Raw genomic sequence first — 23,478 nt, 5'->3', positions numbered from 1 at the left:
GGAGGAGGTGATGGGGTGCACAGGGCAGGTGAATCAACCTGTGAATCAACCCCACAGGCACAGATGCCAACACTCAGCCATAAACTCATTCATTCGTTCAGAGACAAAACCAGCCGCCAATGCACTCAGGTTCCACAGACAATTACACACTTGCTGTGTACACCCAGGCCCACGTAGACATCACCAGCCCACATCGCACCCACACAGGCCCCTGCATGCACAGATGGCTCACGCAGAGACATGGCCTCAGGGGTGTGCTCACACTCCCAGAGTCCCAGACTCACATGCTTTCACACAGACATCCTCCTAATGACCCGAGGGACATATTCTGCTCTGGTCACATGATGGTCCATAGGGACATGCATTATGGACAGCTGAGGGACAGGCCACACGTGTGCTCAGGTCACCAGCTGAGGAGGAGGAGCTCCTCATAAAGTGGGGGGAAAAGTCAGGTGGGATGAGTGTATCTGGAATTTTGCAGTCAGAAAAGTTAATGCAAAAGCAATTCTAGTGTTCATTTCCAAGACAAAATTGAGAAGGTCTGGAGGAGGGCATGGCAGCCCACTCCAGTATCTTGCGTGGAGAATATCATGGGCAGAGGAGCCTGGTGGCCACAGTCCATGGGGTCGCAAAGAGTCAGACACGACTGAGTGACTAACACACACACTGGTGAGGTTGGGGGACAGTCTCATCTTTTTAGGGTTTTGGGGCCTCTAAAGGACCTGCACAGATAGATTCTCACAGGCACAGCAATAGCACGAGATCTCCTGAGCTCATGTGTTTACCGGCCCTGAGCTCTGTGTGTGTGTGTGTGTGTGTGTGTGTACACATGTGCTCAGTGGCTCCCGGATTCTTGGGATGTGAGGAGGGAAAGTAGGAGAAGTTCCAGAGACTCCGGATGTTTGTTCTGTGGCTTCCTGGGCCCTCCAAAGGCAAATACTTTTGGATGCCAGCCTGCCTGCCCAGGCGGGGTGGGTGGGGTGGTGGGTTGTGTGAGGAGTCTGCCTCTGGAGCCCCATGGATGGGGACCCTGCATAATGATGCTGCGTGACCGAGGCCCACGGCCAGCTTCCCGTGGACTCGGGGGCCCATCACCTCCCCTCTCTGGGGCTCGGTTCCCCCATCTGAAAAATGGAGGCAGAGAGGAGGTGAGACTGGATGGGCCTTCCCCTCGAGACTGAAATCAAGAGACATTCCAGGCCCAGGGTCCAAAAGAGAAAACCAAAGCTGGTAGGGAGATGCTGGGGTCAGGGGAGGGTGTGGGACCCCAGAGCCTGCAATGTCTCCCCACCAACGACCTCTTCCCTGGAGAAGGGCAGTGCCTCGGAGCTTTGCTCAGGGAGTGGAAAGGGAGGGAGGCCCAGCCCTTGCTGATCTGCCAAGGGGAGAAGAGGAGGCAAGGTGGGGCTGAGACTCCCCTGAACCCTGAAGGACTGGATGGGGAGCAGAAGAGCACAGCACGGGTAGGGCATCAGAGCAGACCTGGGCTGAGCCTGGAAGGACAGGAGGGGAGAAGTGAGGAAATGGAAATGGAGGAGCCAGGGCCTGGAGGCGGGAGGATGATGGGGTAGTCAGGGAGAAGGTTGGAGAGTTGGGAAGAGGCTGGAGTGTGGAGCCTGGACCTGGGCGTCAGTAGGAATAGCAGTGGCCTCGTCTGGGGTGCTTCACAAACAGTCCCAACAAGTCCCGGAGCTCAGAGCCTATTCTGGGGCCCCAGGAGCCATGCAGGTGTGTATGTAGGGGGTGGCTCAGAAAGGCCCCTGCTCTGGGGAACAAAGTCGTTGGAAGCCCAGAGGCAAGGGCATGCCTGAGATGAACCCTGGCCAGAAGATTTCTCATTCCAACCCCCAGTACCGTGGGACTATTTTTAAGAACAATGAGAATGCTCACACATTCCTGCAGGGGCAGAGGGAAGGAAGGGGGGCCAGGAGCCAGTGCAGAGGGGAAGGGTGTACCCCGCCCCTCCCTCCAGTTCGGGCTTCGTCCTCAGGGCCAGCGAGGTTTGAGGACCCTGGCCAGCCCTGCCTCCCTGGCCCAAGCCCCAAGGTCCCCTCCTGGCTCTTCTTTTGTTCCTCAGCTTCTGAATCGGTCCTTATCTCTGTCCCAGTCTCTTTCTCATACTCACCCTCCCTCCCAACCCCCAGTCCACGCTCCGGGAATTGGGGAACAGCTGAGATGGACCAGACCCTGAAGGCAGAGCCAAATACAGTCATGGGACCCAGCAGCGAGGCAGTGGGAGAGACGCATGCCAGAGAAGAATAGACTGAGAGAGAGGGACAGACATGGAGAATCCAGGAAGGCTGGGAGGGAAACAGCGCTCAGGTCAGAGCCGGGAAAGTCCCCTCTGTGGCCTGCTGTTGGCCATGCGCTGGAGGGGACTCCCTGCCCGGCCTGACCCCTTCACCCCCAGCAGCCCCTCCCCAGGCCGGCCCTTCCTGCCTGCCCCCTGCAGGCCCACACTAACCCTGTGCCAGGCCAGTGCCATCCGTTATTGTTCCCACTGTGGGCACCATGTCTGGCACAGGGAGAGACCAGAGGCCCTGTCCCTAACTTGGAGGAAGACACCAAGCCCCTCCCCACATCTGAGAGGGTCTCAGTCCATCCAGCCAAGACAGAACCTGAGGGGCCTCTAAGACAACAGTGCTCAGCAAGGAGGGAGCCTGGTGTGTCCCGAAGGCCTCTGGCCAGAGCAAGGCCTCCTGACTCCAGGTACATGCATGCTTAGTCGCTCAGTCGTGTCCAACTCTTTGTGACCTTATGGACCGTAGCCCGCTACGATGGGATTCTCCAGGAGAGAACATTGGAGTGGATTGCCATGCCCCGCTCCAGGGGATCTTCCTGACCCAGGGATCAAACCCGTGTCTCTTAAGTCTCCTGCATTAGCAGGCGGGTTCTTTACCACTAGTGCCACTTGGGGAGTCTGACTCTGGGTGAGAACTGGGCAAGTCCTTTCCTGCCTCTCCTGGTCTTAGCCTCCCCTGGTCAAGCTGGGGACTAGGTTCCATAGGCCTGAGGCCCTGTAGACTCTGGTCCTGTGAGAATTCTCGGGAGAGCTGAGAGGAGGACAAATGACCCACCCAGGAAGGCTGCCTGGAGGAGGTAACCTAACTCATGAAAGAAGGTGATAATGTTAGTGCTCCAGGGGAAGGGCCCCTTCCCTCCTGACATACCATCTATCCCCTGCCCTCTCTGCATAGAGAGGTGATCCTGAGGCAGAAGGACCCCCCAGCCTGCAGAGATGTCTTGGAAATGTTGCTAAAGTCCTCTGTACAAGGCACTCTCATTCCTTAGGTTCCTCTAAGACAGTAACTGTGCTAGACTTGGGAGACTTTGGAGGACTTAACTGTCTTCCTGGCCCAGGGGTCTCCAGAAGTCATGGGGTCCACCCCCCTTGCTTGGTAATGGCATATACCCTTCACAGCCCAACAGCCCTGGGCACTTGGGAGTCTAGCTGATCATTTGATAGCTCAGTGAATACCTCCTGACACCCGTGACGGGGGTTGCATGATACTGGGGTCCCCAGGAGGAACAGGATACAACCTCTGCCCTCTAAGAGCCCCTGCTGTGATGGGGGAGCCAGGTGGACCGTAGTGGGAACTCTGCACGCCATGCCATCATGGGGAGCACGGGCTGTAAGAGCCCTGGGTGGGAGACTCAGACTGGCCTGAGCGAGGGAGCAAAGACAAAATGTTCCTGGAGGGAGGCCCAGAAAAGGGAGGCCAGTCGCTCATTTATTCAATCACTCATGGGTCCGATTGTTCCTTCGACCATCGTTTCCTGAGAGACATTAATTCGTCTCTGACGCTGATCCCAGCGGGTCACTCGGCTCCATCCTTCTCTCCTGCTTGGGCCACTGTGTCTGCCTCTAAGAGGCTCCTGGACTTGCTTTGTTCAGCTCCCAACCCACCCTGAAGGGAGGGGGTGAGGCTGAGAAGGGTTCAAAGACATTAAGGGTCACGGGACCCAGAGCTGAAGGCCAGCCAGGTTCACCCAGTCCTTTGTTGGGGCACAGACTTCCTGGCAGGGCCCTGTCCTTGCCTACACACCACTGGGGGCAGGCAGCGCACCTCCCTCGGTCCCAGACTTCTCTTTAGTGGTATGACTGACTCATGGCCAGCTTATACCTGTCTCCCTGGGACTCCCAGGCCATGCCTCACCTTGCCTGCACGGGCCCTTGGCCAGGAGTCAAGAACAGTAGAGGCATTGGGTGTTGAGGATGGCAGTGATGAGCGGCTGCTGCTGGTGTGCTTGGGAGGAAGGCTGTGACGCTGAGGAGGACGTGAGCAGTGGGGCTGGAGGCTGCTGTTGGCTCTGCCATGAAAATGAGGCAGAGGGGCATGGGCAGCATGCTTGGGCATGAGCCTATCCTGAGCCCACCCCCACCCACACACAGGCCATCTTCTGCCTCCCCCACTTGTCTCTGGCCTCCCTCCCTCTGCCCACTCTGCTGTTCCCTCATCCCATCCTTTCCTCACCCCAGACCCTGTGCTAGGGGCCGAGGGAGCCAGAGAGTCAAGAACACAGAGATCTGACTGGTCGTATGATTCCTACCTGGCTGAGATTGGCTTGGAATCGGTGAGGGGCTCGGGAGGGGCTGGTTGTGAATGTCGGAGGCAAGGAGCCCACAGGATGGGGCTGAGCTCATCAGGGAGGTGGGGGGATGTGGTGGGGGGTCTCCGGGACCGGGCTCAGGTGTATTCTACAGTGCACGTGTCTCCAGTGTGGCTCGGAGGCTGGAGACGCGGCCCTGTTGGAGTAACAACTGAAGCCAGAGTCTGCGAAGGGCGGGGGAGGGGCGGAGAAGGGGTTGGTGGGGAGAAAGGGGGACCCAGAAGGGCGAGGAAGGAGCAAGAGACGGCGGGAGAGGGCAGGCCCTTCCTTCAGGCCTGGGCCCCTGAGCTCTGGGGGCCCCTGCCACGCGCTGCTCTCTTGTCAGCCCCCCGCCCCACCTCACTCTCCTTCCAGGACCTCTGCCTCTCCCTGCCTGGGGACCTTCTCTGAGGAGCCCCCCTCATATGTGGAAATGGCATGGACTTGCCAGAAGATGGGCCATTCTCACCTGAGCCAGGCCCCTCCCTTCTGATCCATAGTCTCCTCACCTACAAAACAGGATGGTCAAAACAAGCACCTCCCAGGGTTCATGGGAGGACTAGAGAGAGTGTGTGTTGCTGGGTCTCCAAGTGCGGTCCCTGGGCCAGTAGCGGGGAGTGTGTTGGAAATGCAGACTCTTAGCCTTATCCCAGACCTACTGCATCAGAAACTCTGGGGGTAGGGCCAGCAACCTGGATGCTAACAAGCCCTCCAGGAGTTCTGGTGCACAGGTTTGAGAACCACTGATGGATGCCCCTAGCACACAGTAGGTGCCTTTTCTTCCCTGAAGCCTGATTGCCCCACTCAAGTAGGACTCTGACATGTGAACTTGTCCAACTGAGGCCTGGGCCTCTCTCCTGCCATCTCCTCAGATCAGGTCTCCCAGGGATCACCAAGCCTCTTTCCTCTATTTTCTTGACTGTGGTCCAGCTCAGCTTTGTTGAGGGGAGGTCTGGGGCTGCAAGATCTTAGCACTCCTGGGCAGCTCTCCTCTGTGTGTTTAAGGTGCCAGATCCATTCAAGGCATCTCCTTGGGTGCACAGCAGGTCTGGGTGGGCACAAGGGGAGAGAGGAGGAAGGGCTGCCCCTCCTGCTTCCTGGCTATCTCCTGACTCTATGGGGTGAGCCACGCTGCAAGGGCTATGAGAGTCACAGAGTAAGTTCCAGGTGCTCAGGCTTGGCTGGGGTCTGAGGCCCAGTCCCCAGGGGCTTCTCTGGCCTAAGCCCCCAGGAAGTCTCCTTTGGGGGAGCTCTGCCAGTCATGCTGGTGGAGCAGATGGGCTTGCAAGTGCCAGGCACACGCTGAGTGCAGAGACAGATGGGCGCCTTTGTCCCTGAAGGCCCTGTTCTCTGGGAAGAGGAGAATATGTGTGTGATGCCCACCAGAACAGGAGGCAGGAAGCGGAAGAATAGATGGCATCTGCCCGGGCACCTCTGGTTTCTCCCATCATGGCCACCTTGCTGGGTACCCTCATTCTGGGGGTGCCAATCTTGGGTCAGACCTTTTCACTACAAGTTCTCAAGATGACCGCCTGGGGAGTTAGGGAAGGAGTGGGCAGGAGAGACAGGAGTTGGGCGCAAGGAGCAGGAGCGTACAAAAGGGAGAGGGCGGAAGCCATCTGAGAGGAGAGAGGATTGGAGGTGGGAAAAGACACTGAGACTCAGAGGTGAGACGCGAGAGCGCACGCTGACAGACATGGACCGAGGGAGGCATGGCAAGAGGGAGAGGCCCACTCGGAGAGATCAGGGAGACAGAGCCTGAGAGAGACAGGCCCAGAGGGAAGGAAAGAGGAATAGAGTGAGAGGGGCTCCAAGGTCCTCGAAAGTCCCCATTTTAGAGGAAGGGACACGAAAGCCCAGAGAAAGAGGAGGTTCCCCAACCCCAGGCCACCCAGGGGACCTAGCTCAGGCAGAGGTGGATAAATCAGCATGTATGGCCAGTCGCAGTAACACAGCTTGCCTTAGGAGGTACCTTGCCATTGGGTTTGATGTTATTGCCTTCTTGTAGGTCACTCTGGGGGCACAAGGAGGCTTCCCTCCAGAGAGCAAGGGGTGGGCTCTAGGTTCCCAGCAGTAGGGAAAGCAATAGGATGGTTGATGGAGGTCGTGAGAGATAATTAGACTCACAGAGACAAGACAGGAGAGCATGTGACACTGACCTTGACCTTCAAGAAGGCCATCAGTGCCTCTGCTGGTGGCTCCAGAAAGGATAAGACCAAGGTCTCTGGCTTCATACAATCCATTAATGAGTTAGAAGTCATTTTGTCCAGACTCTCTCCCTACCCAAATGAGTGCAGAAAGGCTGATCCAGTCCCACTTCTGGTTCCAGAGGAGACCTCGCTCCAAACAGGCCCCATTTTTTTGGTACCTGGGGTACTTTCTAGAGTGTGTGGGGAGTGGCACCATCTACAGTGTTGAGTGGACCTACCTCCAACCATAGGGCTACAGGTAGGAAGCTGGGGAAAGTATGAAGGCTCCATCCACCCATCCATCCATCCTTCTACCCATCTATCCATCCACTCATCCATTCATCTTTCCATTCACATCAGGTGGCCAAAGTATGGGAGTATCAACTTCAGCATCAGTACTTCCAATGAATATTCAGGACTGATTTCCTTTACGACTGACTGGTTGGATCTCCTTGCAGTCCAAGGGACTCTCAAGAGTCTTCTCCAACACCACAGTTCAAAAGCATCAATTCTTTGGCACTCAGCTTTCTTTATAGTCCAACTCTCACATCCATATATGACTACTGGAGAAACCATAGCTTTGACTAGATGGACCTTTGTTGGCAAAGTAATGTCTCTGTTTTTTAATATGCTGTCTAGGTTGGTCATAGCTTTTCTTCCAAGGAGCAAGCGTCTTTTAATTTCATGGCTGCAGTCGCCATCGGCAGTGATTTTGGAGCCCAAGAAAATAAATTCTGTCACTCTTTCCATTTCTCCATCTATTTGCCATGGAGTGATGGGACCAGATGCCATGATCTTAGTTTTTTGAATGTTGAGCTTTAAGCCAACTTTTTCACTCTCCTCTTTCACTTTCATCAAGAGGCTCTTTAGTTCCTCTTCACTTTCTGCCATAAGGGTGGTGTCATCTGCATATCTGAGGTTATTGATATTTCTCCCAGCAATTTTGATTCCAGTTTGTGCTTCATCCAGCCCAGCATTTCTTGTGATGTACTCTGCATAGAAGTTAAACAAGTAGGGTGACAATATGCAACTTTGACATATCCATTCACCCACTCTCATTGAATTAAAACACAAAATGGTAAAACTATGTGTTGTTAGCTGGAAGGACCCATTTTTACTCATGAGGAAACAAACTCCGAAGAGGAAAGGGCCTACTAAGGCCCTGTGCACAGAGTTTCCACAGTCAATCTGGGACACACTGGAAACAGCTGCTCTTCGCTATACACCAGATTCTCCTCTGGAGTCTGGGAAAGTGCTGGTTGTCATGCTGATAGTTACCCTGATGTTTGTTCACAAACGCTGCAAGGGCAGGAAAAGTGACCTATTTCACCCCACCCTGAGCTTGGCTGTGTGTGTTTGAGTGTGTTTATTTGTGCACGTGTGTACATGCTTAAGTGTATGTTTGCGTGTGCATTGTATATTGCATGCATGTGAGCTCAGTCGTGTCCAACTCTGTTTGACCCCGTGAAATGAATAAAGCCTGCCAGGCTCCTCTGTCCGTGAAATTCTCCAGGCAAGAGTGTTGGAGTGGGTGGCCATTTCTATAGGGCCGCATCCTTATCCAGGTGTGTGAGTTTGTGCGCGGACGTGTGCACGGCAATATGTGCACGTGTGACACAGGCAGATGTGCATGAGAGCAGGTGTGGCCCTGCCTGTACTCTCCTCTCCTCCTCTGTCTAAGGTTTCTGGGGTTTAAAACCCTTTGACTTGAGCCTCAGCCATTGACTCTTCTCCCTTCACTGGGGCAGCCACTCTGACCTCTGAGCCTCACCTCACGGTCTGTGGAATGTGAACTATTTCCTCCCTGAGTTGATGCCGGAGGTGAAATTGCTTTGGGTTCTTGGCAAGATTCAAGGAGAAGGCAGCATGAGAGCAAATCTTGAAGGCCAAGTGTGAAGGGTCGCTTCCCAGCTGTGTTCCCTACACTTAACACCCGCCATCTTGGGGCAGGCAGGCAGGGCAGGGCCAGGAGGTGGTGGGTGGACAGGGGATATCAGGCAGAGGCCCCCCAGGGCTTCATCGCCGTGCTTCCATCCCACCCACTGGGCCCCCTCCCTGCTGCTCCAACTGTCTTTAAGTTTCCTTCCCAATTCCCCTCTTGTGCCATTATCTTGCCCTTAGCCTGAGGAGTCACAGAAAACTGACCAATCCAAGCAAAGGCCAGACAGGCTTCCACCAATCTCAGTAAAGGACAGGTTAGGGCATTCCCCAATCCGAGTAAAGGGCAGGTCGAGGAGCCACCAATCAGAACAAAGGACAGACTTTTCTCTCTGAGGCCCCTGGAGAAGGAGATGGGGGTCAGTCCAGAGGAGGAACAATACAGAGGCTGGAGATCCAGAGAGGTGGGTTCTGGACCTGCCTCTGTCCTGACTGGCTGGCTGACCACAGATGGGACATTGCTTTTTTTTTTGAGCCTCAGTTTCCTCATCTGTCAAATGGGGAGACTTAGCTGTCCTAAGCCTGTGGGTTTGAGACATGTCTCCCTGGACATCAGAGCTCACTCTGTCACCTTGGCTCCTCTTCTCCAATTTCCACACTACACACACAAACTCCATTAGAGGGCAGGGCCCCCCACTTAGCTTATCCTTCCCCACTGCCTCCAGGCAGGAACAGACGGACCTAAACCAGCACTACCTTCTGGGGCCAAGCCCTTGGAACCACTGTCTGAGGAGCCTGGGTTGGCAGACTTTATTTCAGGATTATCTGGGACATCAGCTCTTCCTCACCTCTTTAGTCTGCAGAATTGACCTAGAAAGGCCACAGTGGCCAACATGTTGCTGAGCCCTGGACCTGTGAATCCATTAGGAAGTATCTGCACCTGTGTGAACCTATATGTGTACCTGGAGGGTGTCTGAAGGCAAGCTGGGATGTTTCTGTGAGAATATGAGGGTCTATGACTGGGTAGCCAGGTATGTGTGGTGCTGAGAGTGTGTGAGCTGTGATGAGGAGTGCCTCAGGATCAAAGGACAGTTCCTGGTGTCCTAGGATGGAGACACATCTTCGTGACTGAAATGTGTCTTCACTTGAGCAGTGGAAGGGATCAAACGGAGGTTGGGGGTTGGAGAAAACAATGCCTTTTGAAGAGAAAGCCCACCACTGCTCCCTCAACCTGGAACACAGGACTGGGTGGGAATGGGAGTCAGGGTAGGGAAGGAAACTGAAACCGAGAAGATGCAAGGTGAAGTCTGGAGCCAAAGCCCAGACCATAGGCTTCATCTGGACCCCAGTGCAGGACTCCCCTCTGTAACCTTTCTGAAGAATGGGCATCTAGCCAATTTTTGCATACCCCCAAGTATGGGGAGCTCAGTTCCTCACCTCTCTTCTAGTGGCCTCTGCTTATGTAGCAAGGTTCTACCTGGAAGAAGATCTTTCACCCCCCTGGGCCAAGGTCAGCCTCCTGTGAAATCCTATGAGTCTCCAGGCTGTCTCTGGGGCCACTGTTCCGCTGCAGGCAAGGCATCTCCAGGTTCTCCATGCAGGATGTGGTTTCTTATTCTCTCTTTACATATGTGGTCTCCTCTGAATGAGTCTCTTCTTGTCCTTACCTGGGACATAGTGCACTGGGGATGATCTAATCGGCCCACAGACATGGAGGAATTCTCATCTTCCCTAGTTAGGGTAACAGATCTTTATTAATATGCCCTGCAATCTCATCATTTTAATATATTACCAGCCACATTTATGGTGTGGGCTCATACTGAGCTTATGGCCCAATAAAAGCCTCAAGCTCATGTCTCTTTTACAGGAATGGGGGCCACGCCATGTGTCTTCCATCCTACAATTAATCACTTGGCTCTATGAACACAGACTGATCCTTCCACAAGGAAGACATCAGAAAAAACTTGCAGGGGCAAGCGGGGAGGGCCTGGCTGAGTGGATGGTATGAGTCACAGTCCTGCTTTGGCCCTGGATCCTCTGTTCTGTTACCTTTCTCTTTGATCCCCATGGTTTGGGCCAAGTTAATAGAGCGAGAAGCAGGGACCTTTCTTGTCTTGGTTCCGGCTCTCCAAGGACGAGGCCTGTTCCTGGGACAGGAAGGCTGTGAGGCAGTCAAGGCTGGTTTCTCCTTCCCCTTCTGTCTCACCAGGGGCTGGCCTCACTGTGTTTCTTGACTCTTGTGGGATCATGTACCCCGTGAACTCTTGCTACTCCCAGCACCTCACTAGGCTAAAAAATGAGACTGTGCGAGACCATCCCCCTCCTCGGGAAACTGAGTGGGACCCAGATTCAGCAAATGTTTCGCTGAGCACTTATGTGTGTGGGCACCCAGTTTCATCACCATATCAGCCTGTAAGGGGAGATAGCCTTAGTTGCCCCCAGTTTGCAGATAGAAGACTGAGGCTCAGTGACTTGACCAAGATTCACACTGCTTATAAATAGTGGAGCTAGAATTCAAATTTGGAACTTTTTGTTTACTTGTTTTGTTTTATATTAATGCAGAAGCTTGTACTTTCCCTGCTATGCCTGAGTTGTCCTTGGCTGAAGGACAAGAGACCTAGGGTCTAGATGAGACTTGACCTCTTGACTTACTGTGAGTTCTTTGCTAAGTCCCTGACCCTTCTCTAAGCCTCAGACCTCTCACTGTAAGATGAAGGGACTTGGACATTTTAAGGCCTTAAGACTGGTTGGGGAAATAAAAATAGATTGGTTGGGGGGAAAAAGAAAACTGGATTCTGAGTTCCTAAGATCCTGGGACTCAAGTGTCTGCTAGCCTTAGGCCCCAGTTTAAGCTGAGAATTTGTATTCCCCACCCCCTGGGTAGGGGCACTGTCCTGGCCTGCCTGGCAAAGGCCCTCACTGCCCTTTCCTCTCTTCCAGGATGCTTTGCTGAGCCTGGGCTCCGTCATCGATATGGCAGGCTTGCAGCAGGCTGTCAAGGAGGCCCTGTCAGCTGTGCTTCCCAAAGTGGTATGTGCCTTGCCCCATACTTTCCTGCCCCTTAAGCCTTTGCTCCGCTCCTCTTAACCTACAGGGTTGAGAAGGAAAGAAGAAGCAGGTCTCTGCCCAGAGGACTCTCATGGGGAAGTGAAGGGTTTGGGTGAGTGTTTAAGAGGGCTTCCTGGAGGAGGAGGACTAAAACTAAGCCCCAGTGAATGAACTGATAAAGGAATTCTGGAATGTCTGGGACAGAAGGGGCATTAGAGTGTAATTGGAAAGATCATGTCGCAGATTATGGAATGGATTCACTTAGGATAATAACCTAATGGGCTCACTAGGTAGGACCTAGTGAGTCACCTGAGGTTTGGAATATGTGTAGCAGGAAGGATTGAGAGTAGACATGCAGAAGAACTTCCTCGGTACCAGCTGTGTGCTGGAATGGGGCTCGGCCGTGATGAATAGAGATGTGCTGAGTTCAGGTGTCCTGTCTATTAGGAGCCTGGATAAGATGTCCTCTAGAAGCCTCTAGTAGCCTTTAAGCTTCTCTCTGACCCATCCCAACACCATAGATGAGGTTGCACACCGGGAACAGGTGGAGGGTGGCTGCTTGGGCCCCTGGTCACCGGGTCAGCATGGTTTCCTGGGCCTGGAGCGCCTGGATGAGGAGACTGTACTCCCCTTCAGTTGCCCCAGGCCACTCCTCAACTCAGCTCCAGTGGTCACTATGCATCCCTTATGCAGCAGGATGGATGAACTGGCTCTCAAGACACAAAGCAGCAGTGTATCAGTTGTGCCAGATAGCAGGGAGCAGGGGACTGTCAGTCTGGGGAGGGGGGCTCTGACACCCTAAGAGGCAGGGGAGACTTACCAGAAGAGGAGATGCCTAGACTGAGTCCCCATAGCCTGGGGTGTTCCCTCTTCTACCCTGGACACCAGCCACCAGCAGAGCCCACTGTGTCTGAATCTGCTGGATGAATGATCCACCCAAGGCCCAGAGAGGGAGGACACTTACCCCAAGGTCACACAGCATGACAGGAACAAATGGGGCTTGGCACCTAAGCATCCCCATTCGCTTTCCTCAGCTCTGTCTTTTCAAAACCTCCTGGAAGTTCAGAGCCCAGGAGGAAGATTAATGAGTGAGCTTTATTGAGCGTGAAATTGGTAGGAAGTGGGTGGTGTGTTGGCTCCCAAAATAAATCCTCCCGGAGATGGGATTGAGGCAACATCTGGCCTGTGGTGGAGAAACATCTGGAAAAGAAGAGATGGGGAGGTTGGCTGGTCAGCATCCACGAGGCTGCCCTGGGAGTGGGGAGGAGGAGGGTCTTCACAGGCAGGATGCTGGTGATGCCAGCATAGATGCGCTTGTACTGGATTAATTGTATCCCCCAAGCTGGGGACCAGGAAGCCAGCTCTGGTCCAGGTGACTAGATCCCTGGGACAGTGGGAAATGTCTGTCTTGGTCCACCCCAAAGACCAGGGCTAGGGAAGCCCTGACTTTGGGGAGGGAGCCCTGTCTTGACTGCATGGAGGAGCTCAGCTCTCCACAGAGGAGTGGGGAGACGGCAGGTCTGCTCCGCCCCTAGGGAGGGGTGCGGAGACGCCAGGGAGGGGAGCTGCTGGCACCTGGCTCCCTCATCAGCACCCATTGTGGCAGGCAGCCGCAAATGCAGATGGGACTGATGTGTCTGAAATGATTCCTCCTTCTCTCCAGTAAACTCAGCTAATTTTAACCCAGAGGGCTGCGAGTGAGGGGGTGGAGGCAGATGGACACCCGGAAGTGAAGTGAGGATCTGCCTGCCTGCCTGCTCCCCACTCTCGGACTGCCCACCCCTCTCTTTGCCAGGGCAGGACTCTGGGGGCTAGATAGCTTTTTAACCTCTTTGGGGGATCAAATCCTACAGGCCCCTCCCAGGCTGCATAAAGGGTTGGTTGACAGGAAGAGGCTGAATGTAGATGAGGCATGAGGGCCTCCTTCCCAGCGATTTCTTCATCCCCGAACTCCCCTACTAGACCCTCCCCCAAGGGGACAAGGGGGCCCGGGTCTTCCTGTGTCTGCCCCGCTCACTCTCCTCAGGCCCTGGCATTTCTGGCCCATGCCGCTTCTGAGCTTGGCTCAGGTTCTCTGGAGGCGGGACTGGGGCATCTCCTGGGGGTTGGGAGAAGGTGGGGGCTGGCTGGGGACAGCCAAGGGCAAGAGTGTCTGACTCTTGTGGGTTGTGGACTCTCACAGCTGTGAAAGCCAATGGCTTCTGAGAAGAACTCCACGCTTACTTACTTTAACATGGAGCTTCAGTGTCACCTCCTCCAGAAGCCCTCCCTGATACAGTCAGCAGAGAGGAGAGCCCTCCATTCTCCCACTGAGAAAACAACACCTCTCAGGATACTGAGCCGGGCACGTGGGTACCCCCTCGATGGGGTGTAGGCTCTGCTGAGCACCTGGGTCTCCCTCATCACATGCTACTCCAGCAATGGAGATGCTCTGCAGAGAGGTTGGCTGTGGGTCTCTAAGAGTGGCCAGTCCTGCTTGGAGGGAATGTGGATTTTTCTCTTGTGGGTCAGTGAGGGCAACTGCTTCTGCCAAGACATGGTCTGCAACTGAAACCAAGACTGCTCTGGTGGGGAGTTCCTGACAGTCCAGTGGTTGGGGCTCTGTGCTTTCACTGCCGAGGGTGTGGGTTCAATCTCTGGTCAGGGAACAAAAAATCCTGCACGCTGAATGGCATGCCCCCCACCCCTCAAAAAGGAAGGCTCTGGGTCCTTGGGGGGGAGGATTGACAAGCTGCAGACTTGATATACTTCAAACAGAGCTTTGATCTTACTCCAGGGAATGGTCATTCCAAAATACAAATCAGCTCCGGTCTCACAGGGCTCACCAGCTCCTCCCTCCCCAGTAGCAGTCCCTCTCCTCAACAAAACCCTCCCCAGGCTCCCTTCCCACTCAGCACCGCTGATCCCAAACCCACCTCCTGTGCCCCCTCCCTGGCCCCACCACTGTCGGTTCCATCAGTGCTTTGGACTCTGTACACCTACCTACCTATTATTAATACTTGGCCCAGAAGCCATTCTCATCCACTCCCTTTTGTTGTTCAGTTGCTCACTCGTGTCCGACTCTTTTGCGACCCCATGCACTGCAGCACACCAGGATTCCCTGTCCTCTACCGTCTCCATCTCCAACCCACTCCCTGAATATGTCCAATTCCCATGTCAGTTACAGCTTTAAAGTCACTCCCTCCAAGAAGTCCTCCTGGCTTGGCTCACAGTGTGTGATTTCTTGGCTGTGTATCTGAGGTAGGAGGGAAGATTCCAGGTTGTTCAGAGCCTCTTCTGCAGTTTGGCCCCACGTGGACGCTCAGTTATTGTTTGTTGAGGCTGCAATCTCTGCAGGGAAATATCTCAGTGTTGTGGGGTATTGGCAGGTTGTGGTCTGTTCCTTCAGTCCATCAGACTCTCCCCAGGAGAGAGTGAAGTGCTGAGATCACAAGGGAGTTTTCCTACCCTGGCTGCACTTAGAATCACCTGGGGAGTAATGATGGACAAACAGATGCCCGCGACCTTGGCACCCAGACCTGTGTCGGACTGGAAGTGGGTGGTGGGAGGGCCTTTCCCCTGGATCTCATGAGTGCCTTCTGTTCTAGGAGACAGTCTACACCTACCTGCTGGACGGAGAATTCCGGCTGGTGTGTGAGGAGCCCCCCCACGAGCTGCCCCAGGAGGGGAAAGTGCGGTGAGCTGCTCTCCACCCCGTTGCCCTCTCACATGATCAAGGGAGAACCCAAGGTCTGGTCTCACCCTCCCCATCTGACCTGGACCTCAGCCTCCCTGCCAGCTGGGGTCCCCTGGCCAGCTCACCGACTGCAGCATAGAGGGGAGAAGCACTGTCTTCTGTTGTGTTGTGTTAGGGGAGTGGATGACACAGGGACAGTGCCAGCTGCTAGATTTCCTCCTGGAGAGCTATTCTAAACCACTGCAGCCTCCTTAGCCTGAGTCTCAAAAGGTCGGGGCTACAGCTTGTCAGCGAGAACCCCAGCAGGCTACAAGAACTGCCTGCAGGTTCTCACAGAATCACAGAACTTGGAGTCACAGAATGCAGGACCTCGTGGTGTCAACTCTGAGGACGGGGAGATCACAGACCACGTCCCACTGTGCGTTCTGGAGCCTAGCTGCTTGGGTTCAAACCCCAGCTCCAGTTTACTATCCAGGGCAAGGGACTCAGCCTCTCTGTGCCCCGGTTTTCTTGCTTGTAAACTGGCGATAATAATAGTACTCATCTCGTAGTACTATTATGGGAGGATTCTTGGGAGGATTAAATGGTTAACACATGTAATGCCCTTAAAACTGTATCCATAATGAGTGCTAAATGTCTGTTTTTGTTTTCATTATGGTAGAACACTGGAATCACTGACTTCAGGAACACGGGCTCAGTACCCTCTGGTCCCTTGGCACCTCTGAGCCTATTGAATTCAGCCTCCCTGTTTTCCACATGAGCAGACGTCGTGAGACGTGTCCAATGCCGCATACTTGGTGTGAGGCACAGCCAGGTCTGGGACACGGTATCCTAGCTCCTGGCTGTCCAGGGAAGAGAGAAGGGAAATGGAGCTTGTCTGATGAGAAAGTGTGGATGGGCAGGAACTCTGGTCCAGAGGAGGCCAGGCCAAGGAGGATATGAGCACTGCCTTCTGGGTGGTGCAGAGGCATCATGGGCCCAGGGAGCACTGGGTCGGGAGCTAGGAGGGCTGAGAGGACACCCGTGGGGGGGTGTTACTAGGAGGCAGCGCTCCACTCCAACAGGTCAAGCAGTCAGGGTTGTGGCTTTTTCAGGTAGTAGCTGAGGTTGGCAAGACACCTGTCACAGAGGCCATGGAAAGAGCTGCTTTTGGGGGATGCCAGAGGTCCTAATACTGGGGGTGCTGGTGGTCCTGAGACACCCCCAGCCCTGGCACATGGAACTGTGGCTTCTTTGATGCAGTTCTATCCTTTGGCACTTCCCCATGGAAGAGGATGGTGCCTCTCCAATAGGTCTGAGGCTTCCCACCTCCTTTTCTCCCATTTGATGTTCCCACAAGGTGGGCAGGTAGGTGACACTGTCCCCTTTAGCATCGTTTGACAGCCTCTCCTCTCGAGGACTGTGTGAACTAAGGCAGCCATGCTCATCTCTGGCTTCTAGTGTCCCATCTGTAAGATGGCAGGATAGGCCTGGGAGGTCTTCAGAATCTTAAGGGAAAAAATGCTATAATGTCCCCTCTTCTCCTCTGAGCCCTACCCCTAATCCTCAAGAACTTTATTTAATATGAGCCTATCAGATCCAGTAAGTTTCCTCGAGGCAGCCTGGGAAGGCTCTCCTGAGAGAGGGATGCAGGATCAGAGACTCAGACGGCAAGAGGGGAGCATCTTTCAGGGTCTGCACTGCTCCTTCTGAGCCTGCGTGAGCTGGAGTGGGGGTGGGGGGGGGTTGCAGTCCAGGCATCTTTGAGGGGCTCAGATCCTCTGCAGCATCAGAAGGCCGAGAAGACAAGGCCAGTGAGGCTGGTGGGGTGTCCCACCAGCAAGTATGGGGGTGAAGGTTCAGGCCTGTCCTCTCTTTTGAAATCTGTGCTCTGCCCACTCAGCCACTCACTGTGTGTCTGGTGAGCCCACCTCCTCGGCTTGGACTGAGAGACAGAGGTTTGTGGAAGAGGCAAGGGCACTTGAATGGGAGTCAGACAGGCCTGGATTCTAGCCCTGACCCATCCCTGCCCCACTCAGGCCCCTTCCAAACCTGTTTTCTCATCTACAGAATGAAGATAACAGTGGGCCCTGCCTATGGGCTTAATGAGATCATAGATGCCAGGGCTTAGCCTAGGGCCAGCATACAGTAGGAGTTTAATGATTGCTGATTGCCCCCCACCCCCACATCCCAACGCATTTACTCATTGGGTGACCTTGAGAAAATTACTTCCCTTCCAAGGCCCTTCCAAAGGTGCCCTCTGTGGCTCTCTGAAGGGCCCTCTGGTGCACCATTGGGAGATCAGGCACCAGCCCCAGCCCAAGGTGGAGCCTGAGTGCTGGGCATGCCCAGTGGAGGGGGTGCTCCTCCAGGAAACCGTGGAGGGCTGGCAGGGCTGGCAAACAGCAGCAGGTGTGAAGTGAAGGCGGATCATAAAGACAGATAAGGGCCCGGGGTGGTGTGGGGAGGCAGGGTGGAGATGGGCCAGTGGGGAGTGAGGCGGCCCCACCAGCTACCCAGCCCTTCCCGTGATGCCCCGCACCCCTCCGCGGGCTCACAGATGCCGTTTCATCCCCTCGTGAGTCCTGGGTTCCCTGCCTCCTTGTGCTTGCTGTGCTGTCTCCTCCCCCCGCGAAGTCCTTCCATGTACCTTCTCCACCCTGACCAGCCCATTGCCCTTCTCTGCCAGGGCCCAGCCTGAGGGCCACTAGGAAGCCTACTCCATAGATCCCCAGCACTAAGGAGGATTCAGTTTTCCAAAAAAGATGTCTGGGCCTTGGCAGCCTCCCTAGGGGATGGGTCTGTCCATGAGAAGAACCCTGGGCTGGGAGCCAGGACAGCATGGCTGCCGTCACAGGCTCTTGCTGTCTCCCCAGGCCTCAGTCCATGCTTCTGTGCGCTGCTAAGCTGGGGCACTGTGACGTCTGAGGGCTGCCGCTCGGAATCCTGAGGCTGCAAGTGGGGGTGCGCTTCAGGGCTGGGGAGGGAGAATCCTGGAGGGCTGCCTGGGTGAGAGGCTTCCTGGAAGCCTTCTCCTCTCTCCTCCGTGCCCCGCCTCAATCTCAATCAGCCTATTTCAGTCCTCTTCTCATTGTGTCTCCTGCCATCTTAAAGCCTCTGATTACTCCCTGCTGAGTACAGTGAAAGCCTTTCTGACTAAAGCGGAGACACCGCCCACCCCAGTCCCAGCTGGCTGTCTCCCTCTGCCACCGTCTGCGGGTGGGGTGGGTGGGGGGGGGGGGAGGGGGCCAGGGGCTGAACCTTGAGAGAAATTTCTTCCTCAGAGTTGACCGGGTCCCCACTCACTGCAGAATCCATCTGTCCCTCTGATTGATCTCAAGGGACACAGAGAACAGTCTGTTCCCATCTCCCTGGAGTCTCACTTTCTGTGGGAGGGAGAGGGAGATGGAAAGGAGGGTTGGGGTCTTGGCCTGAATCATAATTTGTCTCCAAGAGAGATGAAAGATGAGAGTGAAGATGAGGTGGGGGGCTCCGTCAGGGGAGGGGGGCCTGACCCAAGAAGGGGCTCAGAGAAGTGGAAGAGGGCCTGGTGCTCTTTCCAGGCCACTGACCCCACCAACAGAGAGCCTCTTCCTCTACCCTCCGCTAAGCAAATAGTTGTTCAAGGGACGGAACCGTCATAAAATCCACGCCTGTTCCTCTCCCGACTCTGTGTCCATCTGTCTTTATCTTCACTGGGGCAGCCCATGACCACCCCGGCACCAGGGCTGAGTCATTAGCCTTCAATCTGGACAGCTGGCCCCGGGGCTGTGACATTCCCTCCCCTCCAACATCATCCTGGTTGGAGGGGGCAGTCAGGAGGGGAGAGGAGGCAGGGCGGGGGCGCTGAGTTGAGGGGACGTCATGGGGGATGGGGGGCTTCCCCGGTGGCTCAGCGGTAAAGAATCCGCCTGCTGCAGTGCAGGAGCTGCAGTAGACACGGGTTGGATCCCTGGGTCAGAAATATCCCCTGGAGGAGGGCACAGCAACCCACCCTAGTATTCTTGCCTGGAGAATCCCATGGACAGAGGAGGCTGGCTGGCTATAGTCCATAGGGTCTCAGAGAGTCGGACATGACTGAGTGACTTAGCAGGCACACAGGCAGGCAGACAAGAGCGGGGATGTGAGCAGTAGATGAAGCCCAAGCCCTGACTGGGTGGAGGAGACACAGCCTTGGAGTCCCCTACCCACTTCCAACATCTTTGAAACCTCTAGGGGGTCAGCAGTTCTGGGAAGGGTGAGGCAGCAGAAAAGGGCTCATAGCAGGGTGGGTTGAGGTGAGCATGGCCTTGCACAGCCCTGCCCAGGGCCCTGGGATGTGGCCAGCCAGGAGAGGGTGGGTTACAGAGCAAAGTTCCGAGGTGTGGGGGGGACTCCTGAGGGTGGAAGATCCTTGAAAGGCCCAGTGCCTGATGGAAGATCTGGACCCAGTCAAGGCTGACCTGCCCCAGCGCAGCCTCCCTTTTGCTGCTCCAGGGGCCTCTGAGACTGCAGGCCCTCAGCGAGACCCAGTTCCTGTCTCTCAGATTCTCCCTTTCTAGTGAGAGTTTTACTCAGCAGCCAGCATGATCGGCCTGAAATTGAACCTGACCTTCACCTTGTTCTGTTCAAGTCCCTGGGCTCCCACTGTGCTCAGGATCAAGCCTAGTTCCCCAGGGTTTTGCCCTCTGCAGCCGCCACGCTGGTGGACCATCCAGCAGACACACATTCTTTCTTTCCTCTGAGCCTTTGCCATGCAGTTCCCTCCACCTGCACTTCCTTTCCTGTCTGCCTTGATAGTGTCTGTGTGTCCTTTAAGACTCAACTCAGGCATGTCCTCCTCCAGGAAGCCTTCTCCTTCTCTGATCCCACTTCCGTCCTGCACCCAGGTCAGCGGGAGCCTGCTCTTCCTTCCTTCGTCAGGGCTCCCATCTCTGCACTCAGGCATGAGTCTGTACTTCATTTGCTGGATGACACCATGACTCCTCTTCTTCTCTCGGTCCTCGGTACCAAACCTGAGCCAGAGGGACTCTGTGGAATAAACAAATACTCTGTGGGATGGCTTTAAGCAGAATGTCCCCACAATTAGGACAGCTGCCCTGACTCTGGTGGGGGCTGGATATAAGGGACCCGACAGGAGGCAGGAAGCGAGGAGAGAGGCTGCTGCAGGTCTAGGCAAGAGGTGTCTATTTGAGCTGGGCAGTGGCTTGGGAATGGAGAGCAGGGGAGAGCTGTGGAGATGCAGGGGCAGTGACTCACCCATTGGATGGGGAGGTGAGAAGAGGGAGACACCCAGGACAGTTTGAGGATAAGCTGCAGGGGACCCGGTGGATGATTGTGCTATTTCCAGGGAAGCGGTCGAGAGAATAAGTTCTGATCAGGACTAGGGGAGTGTCTGACTATTTCAGGGACACCCGGGGAAGGCCTTCAGCCGGACTTTGAGTCCTGGAGCTTAAGAGATTGGGGGCTGGAGAGTCATGAGACCATGAGCACAGAAGGGGAGTCTTGTGCAGAAGAGAAGAAAAGCTCGGGGCAATTCCTTCATCAGGGTCCTTGCTTGAGGGCAGAGTAGGGAGGTAGAAGGAGAGAAGCCAGGGCAGCCCACAATCTGGGGGTTGGGAAGAGAGGAGTCAGGGGTCAGTGAGATGAAGCTGCAGCACTTACTGACCAGCAGTGCAGGGACCAGCGCCACCTGGTGGCTGACCGATAACCAGCTTATCTGAGGCCAAGTGATTGGGCGGGGTCCGCTACAAGGGGTCTGGCTGAGGGTCAACAAGGCCAGTTCCTGTCTCCACGAAGCCGCAGCCTTTGTCACCTTAGTCACTCGGAAACATGGCTGCCATTGCCTTCTGCCACCCTAGATCCCTGTTCCTTCCTGGGGTGACTGGCACAATTGGACAGCTCAAAACTGGAATCCGGCCCTCCAGAAACCTAAAGGTCCAGGTGTGAGGGCTGGAAGGTGGGAGACACCAGTGGTCATCGTAGAATGTGAACCAAGGAACCAGGAACGAATGGGTTGGATCCAGAATGTTGCATAACCCTGATTGAGGCATTCAGCCTCTTTGGTCCTTAATTTCTCCAGCTGCCGTGACCTGGTCTGAGGACTCGCAGACTGCCCCTCTCGTTTCTTCCCCTGACCTTTGCTGGGCTCCCATGAGTGACCCCACTTGCACACACCAGAGTCCCAGCCCTGCATGCGCCTCTTCTCTCCAGGCCAGGCAGTTCCTACAAACACAATTAAGCGGAGGCAGCATGAGGGATGAAGAACCCAGGACAATTAATCACCAGGGAGTGACATTTGGTGAAAACTCAGGAGCTTTATTAAGCAGGAAGAGCCAGAGGCTGGGTTGGGGGCGGGGATGTGTGGTGAAGGCAGAGAGAAGCTCGTTCTTCCCACCACAGGCTCCCCTGTCTCAGTTCCCACCCCTGCCCCCATCACACCGATGCCTCCTGGACATTCACATGAGTCCCCATTGGAGCCTCAGTCCTCTCTGGTCTTTAGGAAGACTCAAGCGTACTGGTTAGCAGTATGGGCTCTGGTGCCAAATGCCTGGGTTCAATCCAGGCTTTACCTCTTGCTAGCTGTGGGACTTTGGACAAGTTTCTTAACCTCTCAGCACACTAGTTTCTCCACCTGAAAAATGGAAAAGATAATAGTGTTTAATCTATGGGATCATTGGGAATTCATCTATGTAAGTTGACTGGACTTCGTGGGCACATCAGTTCAGTTCAGTTCAGTTGCTCTGTTGTGTCCAACTCTTTGCAACCCCATGGAGTGCAGCATGCCAGGCCTCCCTGTCCATCACCAACTCCCAGAGTTTACTCAAACTTGTGTCCATTTAGTCGGTGATCTCATCCAACCATCTCATCCTCTGTCGTCCCCTTCTCTTCCCATCTTCAATCTTTCCTAGCATCAGAGTCTTTTCTAATGAGTCATTTCTTTGCATCAGGTGGCCAAAGGATTGGAGTTTCAGCTTTAGCATCAGTCCTTCCAGTGAATATTCAGGACTGATTTCCTTTAGGATTGGTTTGTTGGATCTCCTTTCAGTCCAAGGGACTCTCAAGAGTCTTCTCCAACACCACAGTTCAAAAGCATCAATTCTTCGGCGCTCAGCTTTCTTTATAGTCCAACTCTCACATCCATACATGACTACTGGAAAACCATAGCTTTGACTAGACAAACCTTTGTTGGCAAAGTAATGTCTCTGCTTTTTAATATGCACATAAGTAAAGTAAGTGAAGTTGCTCAGTCGTGTCTGACTCTTTGCGACCCCGTGGACTGTAGCCTACCAGGCATCTTCATCCATGGGATTCTCCAGGCAAGAATACTGGAGTGGGTTACCATTTCCTTCTCTAGGGGATCTTCCCAACCCAAGGATCGAGCCCGGGTCTCCTGCATTGGAGGCAGACACTTTAACCTTGCCTAATAAACTTCTGGAGTCCCCCTCCTGTGCTTAGCACCAAAAGTTGCTCCAGATGATTTTCTGAAGATTCTGATGTTTCGATTTCTACTCTCTCCGCCCCAGATCTCCCTGGAAAGCTCAGAGAGGTTAGGTCACTTGCCCAAAATCAAGTGGTAGCTATGGTAGGCTTTAACCCAGACAGCCTAGCTCTGAGCCCTGGCTTTTACTTGCTCTGTGAGATTTGTGCTATACCCTGAAGGGACCTTTCCCATATCTACCAGCAGGAGGCACCAGAGGCCAGACTGTAGCTGCTTGCTCCTCTGCGTGGGGAGGGCAGAGTCAGGGTCTGAGACTCTGATTTTTTTTTTTTAATTTATTTATTTTTTAATTGAAGGATAATTGCTTTACAGAATTTTGTTGTTTTCTGCCAAACCTCAATATGAATCAGCCATAGGTATACATATGTCCCCTCCCTCTTGAACCTCCTCCCCATCTCCTTCCTTACCCCACCCCTCTAGGTTGATACAGAGCCTCTGTTTGAGTTTCCTGAAACATACAACAATTCCCATTGGCTATCTGTTTAACATATGGTAATGTAAGTTTCCATGTTACTCTCTGCATACATCTCACCCTCTCCTCCCCTCTCCCCGTGTCCATAAGTCTGTCCTCTATGTCTGTTTCTCCATTGCTGCCCTGCAAATGAATTCTTCACTACCATCTTTCTAGATTCCATATA

General features: G+C 54.4%; 1 protein-coding gene across 2 annotated transcripts in view; it reads left to right on the top strand.

The window, feature by feature from the left end:
• PDE2A (phosphodiesterase 2A) overlaps positions 1–23,478 on the top strand; it is a 67,141-nt gene that overhangs the window by 21,642 nt on the left and 22,021 nt on the right. For both annotated transcript variants that reach the window (XM_069552991.1, XM_069552990.1), the window contains 2 exons: positions 11,598–11,687; positions 15,293–15,381. In XM_069552991.1, coding sequence (XP_069409092.1) covers positions 11,598–11,687; positions 15,293–15,381 — 179 coding nt within the window. The remainder of the gene's footprint in view (positions 1–11,597; positions 11,688–15,292; positions 15,382–23,478) is intronic.

Source organism: Ovis canadensis, chromosome 15 (genome assembly GCF_042477335.2).
Source record: "Ovis canadensis isolate MfBH-ARS-UI-01 breed Bighorn chromosome 15, ARS-UI_OviCan_v2, whole genome shotgun sequence".
Classification (NCBI taxonomy): Eukaryota; Metazoa; Chordata; class Mammalia; order Artiodactyla; family Bovidae; genus Ovis; species Ovis canadensis.
Note: the sequence above shows the minus strand (reverse complement) of the source record. Positions and strands in the feature narration are given on the sequence as shown.